General features: G+C 40.3%; 1 protein-coding gene across 1 annotated transcript in view; it reads left to right on the plus strand.

Annotated features, from left to right (window-relative positions):
- MYLK4 (myosin light chain kinase family member 4) overlaps positions 1 to 16,960 on the plus strand; it is an 80,015-nt gene that overhangs the window by 49,893 nt on the left and 13,162 nt on the right. Inside the window, exons 3-5 of the mRNA XM_074827080.1 lie at positions 13,310 to 13,376; positions 13,854 to 14,160; positions 15,000 to 15,019. Coding sequence (XP_074683181.1) covers positions 13,310 to 13,376; positions 13,854 to 14,160; positions 15,000 to 15,019 — 394 coding nt within the window. The remainder of the gene's footprint in view (positions 1 to 13,309; positions 13,377 to 13,853; positions 14,161 to 14,999; positions 15,020 to 16,960) is intronic.

Consider the following 16,960-nt stretch of genomic DNA (forward strand, 5'->3'; position numbering starts at 1 on the left):
TTCACCTTTCACTCACAGTAACATGCTGCTCTCAGAAGGTGACAAATGTACCTAGGAACTTTATTCGTTTATTAACCTGTGGTAACCGGAGAACAAGCTCCTGAATTAGCTTATCAACACTGACTACATGTTGATTCATAAATAACTGTGGGAGAATGCCTTTGGAAACTTTTGAAAACTTCAGCTGTGATTGACTCTAAAAGACATCTTTGGCACCTAAAAATAAAAAGAAGACCTTTCATATTCTTCATTTAGTGAATGGATGCAATTTTGAAAGGCTATTTAGTGTATTACATATTCAGAACTCTGTGCTTTACCTAATTATCCCTCATGCTCCCCATTTAAAGGATGGAGAAACCGAGGTTGGCAAAACAAATAATTCACTGGGATCACAAACGAAGCCCTTGATCCTTTGAGTAGAGCAGCAGTCTGGCTGTTTTCCAACCAGCTGGCAGAATTTACATGTTGATTTCTATAAGAGGTATGGCACAAGTGCAGACTGACCTATGTGTTGTCAATCTATGACAGTCATTTGTTCAAGGTAGCCTTTTCCTTGTATTTCAGAGGCAGCCTTTCTCCATCAAGGTGATCCATACTGATTTGCTTCTTGCTCTTGTGGAATATAGTTGACTTAAGATGGAAAGTTCTGGTTTTATTCTTTCTTTTTAATTCTGTTTTTATTTTTCTAACCAACATGAAAAATGTTCAACAATTCAGACCTACGCCTAGGGAAATCCTGTTCCCAGGGATGATGTTTCTTCTGTGCCCAATGTTGTCTTTCTGAAAGAAAGTAAGGCCTTTTGCAAAAGCAAAACTTAAACTGTTTGAGTTATGAATACTAATCACTGGTTTTGAGACATTTACTGGCAGGCAAAGAAAGCAAAGAACCAAGTCTCTCTATCAAACTTCTTATTTTGGAATTTGTATGACCAGATCATAGTAAACATAAGAGCCTCTTCATTTGTGGCAAATTAGTACAAGCTAAATAAATATGAAAGTAAATGAAGATACTGGCTATGAAGACAATTGTTTGTATATAAAGAGCTAGCTATGTGGTAGCTGAAATATAGGGTAGAGAAAGGGCCTCTGATTTTTTCAAGTATCTACATTCTCGTTGCTCCTTCTTCTTTTACTTTCTTTAATGCATTTGTTTTTTAACAACTCTATTGACTTCCTGCCTGACATAACAGGCTTTTCAAGCAATAGAGGTTTTCATCTGAAAAGCTCAACTTAAGATATAGTAGTAATTTCAAACAGCCACACTAAGGTCCCTGTAAGGACCCTTATTTTCTTCAGAGCAGGGATCACATTACATACTAGACTTTTGAAAAGCAACAACACCCCTGCCAAAGCGTCTCTATCCTTAGAGACTTCTCACGTATCGTGTAGCCTTTTTGCTGTCAAATTCCATTGGAGTGTGAATAGTTCAGTCCCTGCTTGGGCTGATGTCACTGAACCGAGTGCATTTAGGATGCGCATCTCTATATTCACTTCATTTGGAAACAGATAGATATCTATATGTAAAAAAAGAATGGATCAAAGGTGGTTTTCTTCCTGAATAATTTGGGTATCTCTTTCCTTTGTTTTAGTCAAATATATGAGAGTAGTTTATAAATTAGTTAAGCTGGAGTTGCCAAACCTGGCTGTATATCTGAGCAGTCTGGATGGGAAGCCTTTGCAACTGATATTGTCCTCAAGCAGCTGATCATCAGAGCATTTCCTTCCCCTACCCAAACCAGCAAAATGACCACATCCAGCAGGCAGAGCTCTTCTACGTCTATGGTCAACAACCTGGCCAAAATATTTGATCCAAACGCTTTACAAAACCAAGGGCCTGATAATGGAATGGAACCCCCCCAAATTCTTCATGTTGCAAGCAGTGATGTCAGCACATCTGAAAGTTTTAACATCATGGATATGAAGTTTGCCTCCCTTGAACAGAAAATAGATAAGCTGTTGACTCTGCAAGACAATGTCCTTAAGAAGCTTAACAGTGTTTCCCAAGAAATCTGTTGCATTGAAAAAGACATTGAGATTGTAAAGGCAGAAGCATCTGAACCGGGATCAAGGATGGAAAGAAAGAAAAATCTGAGAAGTAATGAAATGAAGAGGCTTTGCCTTAAGATGGAAAAATCTCTTTCTGATATAAACAGGAATGCGGAGCGGCAGGTTAAAAGACTAGATGGACTGGAGCAAAGTGTTTCTGGACTACAGAAGCTTGTAGGGCCTCTGGTTGAGAAGGTTAAAACATTAGTAATTCTTAATTCAGGTGTAAAACACCATGTTCAAAAACGTAAACTTTGCAAGGCAGGTGATTATACAAAAGGAGCTGGACATCTTTTTAGGATGCACATTTTCTCGGAGACAACAGCTGATGCCCTGCTCAAGAAGAAAAGTGAAAAGGTGAGCCCAGGTTTGTGTTTCATCTTGTCAGGAATCATTGCAAGCTACAAATATGTTCTGCTATATGTTTAGCTTTTTTGTTTCATTAACATTTAAAAAAGAACTAATATGCTCTGAAAATGAAAAGTATTAGAACAAACTGAGCAAGTTTCAGTGAAAAAGATATAGAAAATCTACTGAGTGATAAATACCTTCATTTTTTCCCAATTATTTCTTTACAGTTGTAAAACATAACTAGGGGTCACTGCCAGAGGTGACAAAGATTGACACAGACTTCAGGAGGCTTGGGTCCTGGCCATACATTTTACTGTGATCTTCTCTGGATTTATAATTATCTGGGGGAATCAAGTTGCAGCAGCCATGTTATATGCAGTGGGATCTAGAGCTTAACGAAACTGGTAAAAATCCTTCTTGAGTCAGGGCACGTACATATGTATGTCCTTTATTTCAAAGAACATCTTAAGTGTGCTGTTCCAATCTGGTATTTCTGCTGACATCGGTGGGGAGGGGGGACTTCTAAACTGGGATCTGAGGTAGGGTTACCGTAACTGGAGCTGTGGCTTGTGTAAACTTCCTCGGGGGAAAACATGCCTGTGTCACTGTAACGGGAGTTTCATCGTGTTCTTTACGGGTCAGATTAAAAGACCACAAAAATCTCTTGAAAGGTTCCATTGCTTATAATAGGCTCTTGTAAGGTAGTGTGACTATTCTTTGTTTGGTAAAGAAGCCCAATAGCATTAGAAAATTAACGATTTTTTTCTGACAAAGGATGTTGATATTTAATTAATCTACAGTCAACCAAAAAGGTTGCCTTTCATATTCTTTTCTGCTTTGCTTTACTTTCCCCCCACCCCCCCTCCAAAAAAAAGTCACATACAGGCTTTACTCTGATTCGTTTAAAGAATAATTCTTGAGTTTGTTTTTCTGAAGTTTTTGAGCAGGAAAAACATCATGTGATGGTATTATTGGAAATGGAATTCCTTGAAAAAAAAAGCACCCAATATTACTGAGACTGGTCTGATCAGCAAACCAGGTGCTTTTCAGCTTGGTTACTCTTAGGCAGCCCCACTTCTCAGGTAAACAAGAAGCATTTGAGACATCATAGGAAACTATAAAAATTGCTGTCAGTGCTGAGTAGCAGCAGAGCAGCATCTTGTAAAGTTCTGTCAGCTGAACTGGCTGATCTGCCACTATGTAAGGATATAAAATGTGCAGCCTTGTTTCCGGAGCATCATTAACTGAAGGAAAAAGTTGCTGCCCTGCCAAAGGAGACCAACAACAAAAATGTTTTTTACAGGCGCTTCTTGGACATCAGGTTGGACTGGTTTCAATAAAGGAGTTTCAACAAAAGAGAAGTTTTCTTGTATTGCATGATTACTTTGATGAGAAAAGATTACTTATTTTGAGCATCTGAGTTTAGGGCTTCTTTTACTTTTCAAAACATCAATGAAAACATCTGTTGTAAAAGCCCCATTGTAATGAGACCCACAGGTCATCTCTGTAATGCTGTGATCACTGCAGTTTTGTGGTAGAGCACTATCTGTCAGTGAATTTACATATTCATCTAAACTATTTATAAATATAAGCTGAATCAGGTCTGGGTTGTTAATGAACTGGCAGCGCCTGGAGGCCCGAGTAGGTGTGAGGCTCTCTGTGCTAGAAATGCAGGGTAAGAGAAAGAAGGGGACCATGCAGGCTTTGCTGGTGTATTTGTGAGAGTTGGTGGGTGTAGTGGAAGAGGCAGGTCAGAGGAGGAGGTCATGGTCCCAGCAGGCTGGAGGAGAGCCAGGATGGCAGAGGTGCAGGTGTCCAGTGGAAAGTTCAGAACTACGACGGGCCTGGAAGTGGAGGGTGGGGGGCTTGAACATGGTAGAAACAGAGGTGGCCTACTGCAGGGACTCAAAGAGGAGAGGGGCGAGTGGAGTCTCTGTCTTTTTCCAACAGCAGCTCCATTTGCAGTTCCCTCCCTGATTCATTTTTGTTTAGGCAGACTCTCAGCGATGTTGAGTGGACTTGGTAGGAGCTTGTCTAGTATGAGGCTTAGGAAAGGCGGCACGAGCACGTCTGGAATCACGCTGGTGATATTATTACATTGTTAATATTTTGTTTGTTTTATGAGATAGCATACATATGTTAGCTTGTCATTACCTTCCCCTCTGTGTGTTTGATTTATTAGTAAAGGGCCATCATAAAATTAACAAGCTATCCTGTGAACAACAGCTGGCTTTAGTAAACACACAGTCATCTCGGATTTAAGTAAAAACAGACTTGAATTCAGCCTGCATTAAGAATAATGGAACATGGTATGATATCCTTCAGCAGAGACTGCTGAGCTTGGCTGTCAGCTTAGTAGGAGCCAGTATTTACTGGTGTTCAGGGCAAACAGACTCTCCTCTGTGTGAGGGGGTAGGAACAGCATCTCTGAGCAAGTTAGTGAAAAGACTGGTCCATGAGACACTGTGAAGTTGGTTGCTTGAGCCTCTGCCTGCCACATATTCAAACTGGATTTACAAATGAGGTTTTAAATTGTTGTGACAAAAGCAAGAAGAAAAGCAAAGGAATAGAGAAATAGGGGATCTCACCCTTGCAGAGTTTTACACCTGAAATGTTTCACTGATACCTGGTAGCATAGCAATGAACAAACCTACCTGATTATGGAGAAGTCAATCCTTGCTTCTGTTAACACAATCATTATCACTGTTTCTAGTCCCCACCTGATAACTATTTTGAACACCGCTGACCCTGCAGAAGTGCAGGCTGCCAGGCAGTAAGACCAGCATCTCTTTTATCCTAGGTGGACTCTGTATGGCAACACTGAGCAACCCTTCAATTACTTTAGACATACACAGTGCTATTCTGTTTCCTTGCAGCTGTGAGCAAGGTGATCCATTCACTATAGTTAATTCGGAAGGACTGTACCCACTTCTGTGCGCTGCTGGAGATGGTCAGATGTTTTGGATGATGTCCCTATTTGTTATCCACCCTGCCCCAGCTACTAGCAAATGCCACCTCTTAGTCTAACACCTGAGCTCTCTGACAAATACTTGGCTGTCCCCAGCCTGGTTCTGCAAAGTAATCCAGTGATTCTTAATTGCTAGTAGGTGGTGCAATAGGTGGCCGTGGATACATCTGGATAAGGCAGCGGGTTGTGTTTACATACTGCTAAATCGCCTGCCTTCCCACACTTCCCTCTCTAGAGAGGTGCTGCTCTTTGCTTTATTAATTGTAGGATTGTTTTTTAATTTTTCCTAACAACTGGCTTGTTTTGCAGAACTGGATTAAGTAGAGAACAGTGAAAAAGGCAGAACAACGGGGAGGGAATAGCCAGAATGGGAGAGAGGTAAAGAAGGGGTGATAAGCAACTAGGGTGTGTAATCTCTCTTCTGGCTTCAGCAGCAGCTGGAACAGTTTCCAGGTCACAGGCTCCACAGGGACTTTTTGTGCTCTTCAAAATAAGGGATCGCTCTCCTCTGAAGCAAAATTTCTGCTTTCCTGCCTTTTACTGCCATCCTGAAATACCTCCACTGCCTCATACAGGAGGTTAGTTTATTTCTGTTTTGGGTTGGAGTTATAATATTGTGTAACCTGCAGACACTTCATGCTTTGTCGGTGCTGCCAAATGTCTCCCAACCATTTTCCACCAAGTGCAGCGTGACCTTATCACCACATGGCTGAGAGGAGTAGTATGTATTACTTGTCGTTTAAAGTTATTTTCTCACTACTACCACCCAGGGAAATCAGCAGTTCTACAGTAACGGTCTTTAAAAGTCTTGAGGTTTTCCTCAAATTCACCTTTTTAAGTAGTCCGTGATAATCCTGTTGCAAAATGACTCTGTAACTACATTTTCAGTCCTATTTCTTCCACTTATAGAGAAAGGGGGTAAAATAATACTTCACTTATTTCCTCCAAATTAAACAGTTTAGAGATTCTATACTATTAACCTGCAAATACTCACCTGGAGAGTCAGAAAGTCCCTTTTGTTGCCATTGTAAAGCAGTGTTGAACTTTCTGCAATTGCCTGCAGGTTGCTGTAACTTCGGTTTCCTGCCATTTCTACAGGCTTTGCCATAGGACTAATAACTATTAGCACTTTGAGGCTGTTTCCCACACTAAAAACACCCCAGCAGTGGGACCTGTGTTTTCTGCTTGAACCCTCTGTCCCTCCCATGCAGGTATCACACTGCAGTTGCAACTCACTGGCTGCTTTAGCAGGAATCTGCAATGAAACTGCTCTTTGCCACATGTGTTTTAAGATCCATTCAGCCTCAGTCTATAACCGTTCTTTTGATTCCTTCATTTTGCCTACAAATACTAATGGGTCCCTTATGCATTATTTAAATTCTCTCCAGATTGGCTGTGTTCTGTGTATTTTTCATATTACAATTAAATAGGCAGGAATTGTTTCATTTTCTTTTTTTTCATCTGTCTGCAAGAGTTTCTGCAGTCCTCAGTGGTTTTGAGGGTAGAGGCTTTCTGCAGGATCTCAGCAGATGGGTTATCCGCTGCCTGAGCAATGCAGCCAGTCAGCGCCTTCAGCTGCTGTTATACTCAGGAATGCTCTTCTTCCCCTCAGGACTGATGCCTTTGCCTAAATATGTTATTGGTAGAGGTATTCCAGTTTTTGAGTGAGCTATAATATACTAGAGTTATAATTCTCTTTGTCCTTAAAACTGGTATGTTTTCTCCAGATGACATTTTCATCTTGTTTTGCCCCGTTGTCTCCCTTACTGACAGCCATAGGAAGTTTTTCATGCCCTTCCAGTTCAGAATGCTGTTTAATTTTGCTTTCATTTAGCCTTGGAACTTGCTGTCTGCTCTACAATGTTCCCTGGGTAGGATCCTGCCCTGGGCACTGTTGTTGTAGTTTTGCTCTCTCTACAACTCGGAGGAATGTGTGGAATCAAAGCAGGCACAACTGATTTCTAAATACCTGCATACCACCTTGGATGGCTTATGGGCATGACATTAACCCCTGTGTGTTACAGTGACAGTTTTAGGAATCCATTACAATTCCTTTACAGAACTAGGGACACCTCATGATGAAGGTGAAGAGATAACTGGTAAGTGCAGGAGAGCAAGACGGAGAAGGTCATCAGAGAGCAGTCCTGTAAAAGTAGAAGATTCCTCGAAGAGGTGAGACAGTGGTAGGAGGGATTTGCTCAGGCAAGAGGTCTTTGCCCACTGCAGTCATCTAAAAATCCACCTTTTGTCCGCAGAGATCCTAGCCATTTAGTTTTCAGGTGAGGACTCCTCTCAGCTCCTGTTAGAAGTAAGGGCACCGTGCTTGAATGCCTCCTCTGACAGGACAATGCCATTGCAACTAAATGCGGGGTCTGCAGCACCCTGGATTTTGCGCACAGATGCGCCAGTGAGGAGGAGCGGTGATGGCCGGCTGGGCAGCAGCTCCAGCAGAGCCTGGGAGGCATCCCACCACATTCCATTCACTGGGTGCTGCCTGCATGGTGGGGTGCCACGGGAGATGATCTGTCTATAAAGGGGAAACAAAGAGATCCCAGGTTTTTCCCCTCCACCCAAACCCCCTTCTTGTTAAATGAAGTGTGTTATTAGGAAACCCACATTTCTGGACTCCAAAGTGAGTCATCAAAGCTGTAGAGGATGATTTCTGAAGTTTGTAACCCTTTGGAAATCTCCCAACAGTGTGATTTCCCAAAAGCAGCTTGGGAAGGGTGGTTCAAGAAGTCTGAAGATATTTGCCATTCATATCATTGCATGCTTAGCTCAGATAAGTTAGTAAAGCTGAGAAATACTCTCTCTTAACAGTGAGGCTACTTAACTGATATTGTAGCAAAAAATTGCCTGAGTAGTTTGACAGATGGGTGGTTTATGCCCGTAGTTAAAAAGATCTGCCACTGATTTGGCTTTCAAGCTGGATTTTTTTCTTCCTTTCTCACATTGTGACAATAGTGGAGCCTACTTTAGAGGACAAGCCATTTAATGGTAATGGAGAAAATGTGTAGAATAGCACCCAGAAAATTTTGGGGTTACGGCACAGGTGCATATGAGGCACACGTGCACTTGTGAAGCACATGGGACCCTGTCAGTCATCACACATGTGAGAATATTGAGCAGTACAGAGAAGGGGCAGATGTGAGACTGTCCGATATGTTGGTAAGAAAAGCAGCCAGAGTCTCCAGTGGTTGTGCTTGCCTGATGTTGCCCCTGATTTGTTCAGGTGAGAAACCCAAAAGTGATAGTAACAGATTGATTTAATTTCCCAGATGCAGTGAAAGGACGTGTCAAAGAGAGGTAATGCTGAATGCTCTGGTCTTAAGAGGTGGATTGGTAGCCTCAGATTTGTTGGTCATTATTACAGGCCTCCATGTATTCCAGAGACATTAAAATTAATCAATTGGAGTTAAAAAATCCACCTCCAAAGATCTTCTTATGCCTGATCCTGACAGTTAAATGACAGTGATTAGACTTCAAGGCAAAAGCAATCTGTTACTGTTAGTGGAATATGCCATGTCTTCACCATAGCAGATGACACGCTTGAGGCCATGGGCTCTGTCAGGAGCCTGGTTGCATGAAAGCCTTTTCTACACTTCAGTGTAAGATTCTGTTTTGAGAAGAACGGTCTGGCAGGAGGAAACATCCATTTGAAACAGGAGAGCCACTGCTTCTCTAGTGCAGCCAGTGGGAAGTCAGCAAACTGAAGTGGGGAATGGACAAGGCTTTGACGTCACTGATCTTCAGCTTCTCACCTAGGATGCTGTTATTTCAAGTGATTTTTCAGTATTTAGTATGAGTCTTCATGCAGAGGTTGTTACCTCATTATCAACGTATTTTTAAGGCAGGTCACATAGAAATTCTCTTGTATTTCCTATTGGGGGAATCATGGTTCTCATGGCTCAAAGATTATTTTTGTGTGCAATTAAAATATACTTGTGACTTGAATTTGGTTTATACAGAAGAATAATTTCTTTATCTAGTTCGAGGTGCTCTATAAAGATCACGGAAGAGACCAAATCTTTGCCTGAAGGTGCCAGCAGTTTGTGTAGTGTAGCAATAATGACTCGGAAGCAGAATTCCCATGTGTACATTTTGTATCATTTATAAGTTTGTATCAGAAATACATTCACTGAATATTTTACATTGCTGGGGGGAAAAAGGGCGTGTATTGAAGAGGGACACAAAAGGGAAGGAGAAGTTGGTTTCCAGCTTTGGGGGATAGCACAGGAGGCATCACCACGCATGTTGTTGCCTAGGTCTCTGTCGTATGTGATGCATTCTCCTGCGTACCCATGTGGAGATACTGGGAGCATACACGGCACCATGCTCAGGTGGCAAAGCCCATGACTGATTTATGACTGGTAGTGAAAGGAATTCATTGCAAAGCTCAAGTAACATAATCATGTTAATAAATGGATGGTGATCAGGTCTCACACAAAACCAGGGTATCTTGCCATAATAAAGCTCTGTAAAGAATCTTAAGAGCATGAGAAAGAGACACTGAGTAAGAAATGTGATTTAGGCATATGCAAAGTTTTGTGCCTTGGTATTGGCTGATTGAAGTGGAGAATAATGTCTTGACATAAAATGAAATGTGATGGAGTGATAAAGGACCTCTAACTAAAAGGTTGGGGCTGCTTCGTGAGGCCATTCATTACAAAAATGTTTGCAGTAGGAAAAAAAAAATCAAAGAGTTTTATTAGGTGAATAAAAAAAATTTGAAAGTTAGCTAGGAAAACATTCCAAGGGTAGGACTGCTACAGTATAAAGAAGGAATTTAACTAAGTACAGCTCATTAAAAAGGAGTCAGATGTCTATAAAAAACATTAATTTCTTGCTGCATTTGAAAATTCTGTTAAAATATATTATATATATAATTGCTTATTGCTTAATTTCTGCAGTTTTGTAAAGTCAGTTTCAATAATTTCCAAAAGTGGAGGTTTTTTTTCCATTGGTCTACACTGAAGTTTCAGTCTCTGGAGTATCTCACATTATTCTGTTATCATCATGTGGACTTTTATTCTGTCTCTATTACTTAGGGTCTAGCAATACTCTGTATGAAAGAATATGTTTAAGTCTGGAAAATGTATTTTTGAAGACACAATACCAACTTGTGTAGGTACAGACACCTTTTGGCTTTCGTGCAGAGTCACAATGCAACCTTTCATATTTAACCTTTTGTGGAATTAAAATGAAAACTTCATTGAAAGTTTTTGGCTTTTATGAATAGGGAAAATGACTGTAGTGCCATTAACCTCATTGTGCATATTCAAGTCATTAAGGAAAGGGGAAAAAATAAGGTAGAGGCATAATTTCCACTAAGAAATATTGATTTCTATAATTTTAGAAAATACAGACTGAAAAAGTCACGTGTCACTAACGTTCAGGAAGAATAATACATAAGTAAATAAAATCCCATCAGGGATTAAGTTAAAAAGACCCTTAAGAAAGCTTTGCTAACAGACTGAAGAAAGAGGAGTGTTATGAAGAGTAATTGGGTGAGATGGATGTCATTAACAAACCACCACACCTTCCGGATGAGAATTTCAGAAGAGCATGAAGGCCTTGGGTGCTCACGGCCTGTGGGCTCTCAGGGCGGCTGGCCCAACTGCCTGGGGTTGGACGCCACGGGGGCACGTGCCCCTGACAAAGTGCAAGGAGGTCTTTGTAGCTCCTGCTGCCAGGCTGGGAGGGATGCATTGACTTCTGTCAGCTCCAGAGGACCTGGCGCAACCCTACCCTTTACAGGGAAGAAATAATGAGCAAAAATTCATGGTTTTATTGCTGGGTCAAGATTTGACAAGTTGAAGACCCGTGTTGCTACAAATAGCAAAACATGGAGAAAACTGGGGTGCTCATGTATAGACTACTCATGTGTCTACAGTTAGTCCAGTATCTGGTCCTTATATTTGTATTTCTTGTTCTAGTGCACTATTGACCCTATATTTATTGCAAATAAATAGCTACATTTATTGATTCTGAAGGATACCAGTAAATGTTTCATTTTGTATTTTTTTTCCTCATTTAAACTGGTATGAGCTTCTCGTCTGCTATTAAAATGTAAGAGATCAGAAATTATGCTTGAATAAACACTGTAGTAATTTATGTAACACCCTGGCAGTTTCAGATATCCAGCATCGTCCAGTGTTCCTTCCACTGGACAGATTTTCAAAAGCTGGCTTCTGTATTTCCCACCTGCAAACTACAGCAATGTTTAGTAGGAAGCGCTCTGTGCCTGCAATTAATTCTGAATGCAGAAGTGAAATCTGGCCCCATGCATCAAAGAACTTGGAGGCTGTTTCTCTGGTTATTTGCTCAGCTGACTGTATTTGATCAGAGCTGATGTCCTCAGTGGTATGGTGAGGTTGACATACTTACAGGAATCCAAGTACATTACTAATTGCGGTCACATTGCAGAATGAATAAGTCTGAGGCTTTTCCCTACTTATTTTAGTACTTTTCACCATTAAAAAACCAGAATGAGCATTGGTTGATTCCCTGTGATCCATCTGGAAGCATAACATTTATATTTAAGTTCCGTGTGAACAACGGTCCAATTTATATTTCAAGGGTACTTACCTAGTTGTATTTAGGCCTTTTTCATTTTGTGGCTTGCAACTTCCTAGGACCAACTGCATCCCAGATAGTTGTCAGTCTCAGTTCTTATGCTCATATTACAGTTTCTTTGTCCCTTGCAGATCAAGATTTTCTGTACAAGTCCTGCTGAAATCCTTTCATGCAGTTTCATCAAGTTTTTCTCAACTTTTTTTGCTTCTCATGGAGCTTCCTTTCCCTTGAACTCTGTTTATAGCGGATACACATTGCTTTAATTTCATGCCTATTTTCTATATAGCCTGATGAAATTAGAACAAAAAAAAAAAAGGCATAAAAAATGCAGAGGGCTTACCAGAACAAATGTTTAGTAATAAGACTGATTCATGCCCAGAGTACAATATGAAAAAGCAGTGGGACTGCTTACATGGTTAAGACACTCAAAATTAAGTGCCTGGCTCTGTATATTTTGTTGAAATATGCATTACACTGCTTCAGCTGGTAGCTCAGAGACCAAAAGTAGTCTTTCTGGAAAATATTTGGAGGTATTTGCACTTTTCACACCCTGTGGATCTGTTACTAATAACGATAGTGCCAGTTTCATAGTACTGTGAGAAGGCGGCGGCAGGTGAAAAAGGAGCACCGAGCAACAGCAGACACCATGGCTAACTGTGGTCACCATTCTACTACAAGTCTAGGAGTGGCCGATGAAAAAACACATCGAGCAAATGGCATAGGAATATGAGTAAATAGCTATAAAGGTAACAGTAATAACAGTTTTTATGAGAAGCTGGCCTGGTATAAAGTACCTCTAGATGTCACTGTAGCATTGTAAAATGTAGATAAGAGAAAGCTACAAAGCTGACATTACGGTTTATACACTCCAATTCCTGGTAACTGTTTCAGTCACCCTGTAATAAATTATTGGATCATTAAAAATGCTGTTACCAGATGTTGATTAAGAGCAAAAAACTTTTTGAAATCTATCAGTAAGACTGTTACTGAACATTTTACTAGAATATTAAATATTCCTAACTTTGGTTTAACTAACCTAGTTTTTAACAGTAAAAGCTAGTGTAGGGCAACAGCTCATTTCTGGATGTTTTTTTTCTTTTAGTCCCTGAGCCTCAATCCTGATCTTTTCTGCGCTATGTTTATGCCAGCACTTGATATTGATTACAGTGAGATCATTTCTCTTGCTTTACACTAGTGCCAATCTGATCAGCTTGGTAGCAATTAAAATAAGGACCATCATTTATAGGAAGAGCATAAGTTAGAACACAGAGTACTTGGATTTGACCAAAAAAATCAGGCTGAAATTCCATGAGGAACAATGCAACATGAACACTGTATATACTAATACATCAATTGCCTTCTCCTCAGGTCATCAAAGAAAAGTCACATTTGAAGGTGACGGGAACAAAAGAGAAGAAGCCACCAGATTCAGCAGGTTAGAATATTTTTTTTTTTTCTGATCGGTTTCTAGTTCCTAAGGGTATAACTTATGCACAGAAATAGCCATTACTCTCCTGAGTAGCTCCAGTGAAGTTAGTTGGGTTACATGTGTGCTTATCAGCATGAGTGAGAATTGTCCAAGCAGCATCAACCCACTTTTCCCATGCCTGTGCATATGGTGAAAAACTGCTCAGAAAAGTTCTTTGCATGAGGAGTTTATTAATCTTGACTTGGCTGACAATAAATTTGAGTGAGAAAAATGTTTTCCAGTGCTGTCTGAAGAGTATGTGACCCATGATATCCCTGTTTAAAGAAATAGTCTGTTCTTCCTTAGAAGACATTGAAAATGTGAAAGCAAGTGCCTGGTTCAAAATGCAACAGAAGTTATGCTAAGTGTGCAATCCTAGTTTGAAGTTGTTACTGACTATTGGAGAATTACTGACAGATTCCTTGGTAATCTGTTTCTTTACAGAGGGGGCCATCCAGAAGAGCCAGTCCTGCTCTCAGGAAGAAGTTGATAAGCTCAACAAGGAAAATGCCGAGAGGGAAAGTTCTGTTCTGCTTCAAATGGATCCTCCCAAATTTCATGCAGAACGGCCAGAGGAGAAAGGAGGAAGTTTGGGTTTTGAAAGCTCTTACAAATACAGGAGAAGCTCTGTTCAGAAATCCTTCACTACAGAAAAGCAGCAAGAAGGTGCTGTTGATGATGCTTGTCAATCCCCTTCACAAAATGAAGATGAGGCAGGACAAAGCCAAGATCAAGAGGTAGCAGAGGGAAGGTGAGGTCTGAAGCTCAGACTACACGTTCTTAAGAGAACCATGCTTTAGAAAAATGTGTAGTTCAAGTTTCAAAGTGGCTGGTTAATATAAATAGTGAAAATCCAGCCCAATACAAAAGTGTAAAATGAGTTTATCTCTCTGATCTGAGCTCTAAACTGAAATTATACCTTAAAAAATACAGGCAAACAATCTACCATACACAATACTAGCAGTGTGCTTTGGTTATTTGCTTGGGAAGTGGTTTAGGAACATGGGAATTATGTTAGGCTGTTCTTCATCTCTGAGAAGAATTCTTCCATTGTTATGTTTATGTATTTTCAGCATCATATAACCTGTGAGCAAAGTAAGGTTAGATTAGGCTATGTACCAATTGGGAATTAAGTTACTGCAAAATGTAGTAACTCAAGTGATAACATAAAACTGTGAAATTGCCCAGGCAATTAAACTGATAAACTTGTTTACTGTAATTCTTTCTCTGCTGCACTGATCTATAGCCCTTCAGGGATAAACCAGTTTAAGCTTTCAGGAACCTATATGAACAGAGTGAAATCCCAATGCTGTCCCATTGCTTTAAAGGTGAGATTGATAGCCAAATGTTAAATTTAGAAGAACTCAGATGAGGATTTCAGTAACGGAGAAACATTTTGCTGTCATGATTAACTTAGGGGTCATTTGTTATTTCTCAAAGTGAATATTAAACCGGTTTATTTTACACCATGAAGCAAAATAACATAATGTTATTTGAATGCAATATATATGTAGGCATTTTTCACCTTTGTTTCTAAATTTGCTCTGCTTTAAGTGTACCATGCTCTAATGCCATATTTTGTCCTTGCAGGTGTAAAGGCTGCGAAAAAGGTACAGTAAATTATACTTGAGTCACTGAGCAGACCTACCAGTTTGAGCATAGTGGTAGCAGTAAGCATCGAGTGAATGATGAAGGCCTGATCAAAGATGACAACAAAAAGAGCAGGCTACATGCAGAGAGTGCTGATGGCATATATAAAACTAAAAAAAAGCTCTTATAGGAAGTATTCCTAAAGGCAAAGCATTTGATTCCACTGGTATTACAGTACAATCAGAGAAAGACATCCACAGAAGAGAAGAATTTCATGATTGTAATTAGTAGGGGGAAAAGGTGTGCGTGGTAGCTCTGATGGGAAGCAGTTGTTCGTGGGCCACATCCCAAGCTGATGGGAAATAGCATGGTTCCATCTTAGAGGTTTCTGTTCCGCCAGAAATTAGTCGCAACTAATTTGCTTCTGCCACAATTACTCCACCAGTACTACCCTCTTTCCCTCTTGGTTTAACAACAGAGCTAAAACTCCTAAATATGGAGTGTTGGGAGAAATTATATCATGTGTGGCAAAATTGATTGACCTGTGAAAGTGCTGAGAACATGTGTTAATACAGAATCTGCAATGCTCTAGATGTAGCCTGCAAAACCAGTTTACTCATATTTGTATCATTGCAATCTGAAGTGAGAACAACTGCAGCCTATAAAATAAAGAAATACCGATTTTTGTGTGGGGAAACCTGACTGATGCTGTTGAACAGTCAGATAAATGGTGCTCAGGCACTGAATTCTGAAGCAATGCTTACTGGGGTGAGACAGAGTTTTCTAATATTAGACCTCCAACTTGAGAATTTGAGTGCCTATCCCTTTATATGAAATGACGGCACATGAGAGGATGGCCTGAAAGATTTGAAGATATATGTGTGTGCATGTGTATGCATAGAACTCAGAATTAATTTATTTGCTTTGGGAATAGGGGGAGAGTGGGAAAGGGAAACATTTATTAAATGTTTGTGCTAGGCTCTTATAGCAGGAAACAGGAGATAGTGTACTAAAACTTTAAACTCCATAACCTGTCCTGAGCTCTGGCAGATTTTTAGGGATGACATTAAGGTTAGACTGTATCTCTTGGAGCATCTTTGATCTGTAATGGGAGGTTGTTCTTGAATAGGGAGAAATCCTCCCTGGTGTGCAGGAAAATTAAGGGGTCTGTCACTGGGAAAGTCTTGAAGGCTAAAACTTGGATGTAGTTTTAAAGAGGTGCTCTGGCCTCTTTAAAAGAACTCTTCCTTGCCCAAAGTTTGGTAACATTTGGGAGCTGAGCTTTCAGAAAGACATTTTCTTCTGTCACTTACATGCTGGGACCCTTGGAGTTTGTGTTGTTAGAGTCAAATCTTGCCTTTAGGGTAGAGGTTTTCTTGGCATTTTGTGCGTCTTGGTAACACTCAAAGGCCCATACTTAAGGGCTTGCAATTCAAACTCTGCAGAATCCCAAGTAGGTGGCAAACTTCCAGAAGCCCCAGCTTTTCACAATTCCATGACCATGAACTAACTTCCTGACCATGTAAGTTATTAACACTGTCAAAAAAAAATCTAGGTACACAGCTGGTGTCCTGGAAAAATGGACATTCACTGTGAATAAGGACAATCTACTGCTACATTAATGACCAGAATGTTCCTGCCAGCTACATGCTGTCATGGGTTTTTTTTGTTTATGTTTTTAATCATTTTCACTAGAGTAATGAACGGTTTTAAAATTGCTCAACAAGCCTCACACAAAAGGGAGCCGGCATTCCAAACCAGAGAGCTCATGTTGAAACGCTGGGGCTCTAGCCCTCCCAACCAGTTGAAGAAGTATTTGTCACCTTGGTCAGCCAAAGGTCACTCTCGGGAATATCAATCAAATGAAAAACAACGTGGGTATGAAATTGAAGTTGCAACACTCTGCAAAAAATCCAAACAGAAATTAGGCATGCAGGGCTGGTCTCCAGCAGCGATTTTGA

The sequence above is a fragment of the Strix aluco genome, chromosome 1 (assembly GCF_031877795.1).
Source record: "Strix aluco isolate bStrAlu1 chromosome 1, bStrAlu1.hap1, whole genome shotgun sequence".
NCBI lineage: Eukaryota > Metazoa > Chordata > Aves > Strigiformes > Strigidae > Strix > Strix aluco.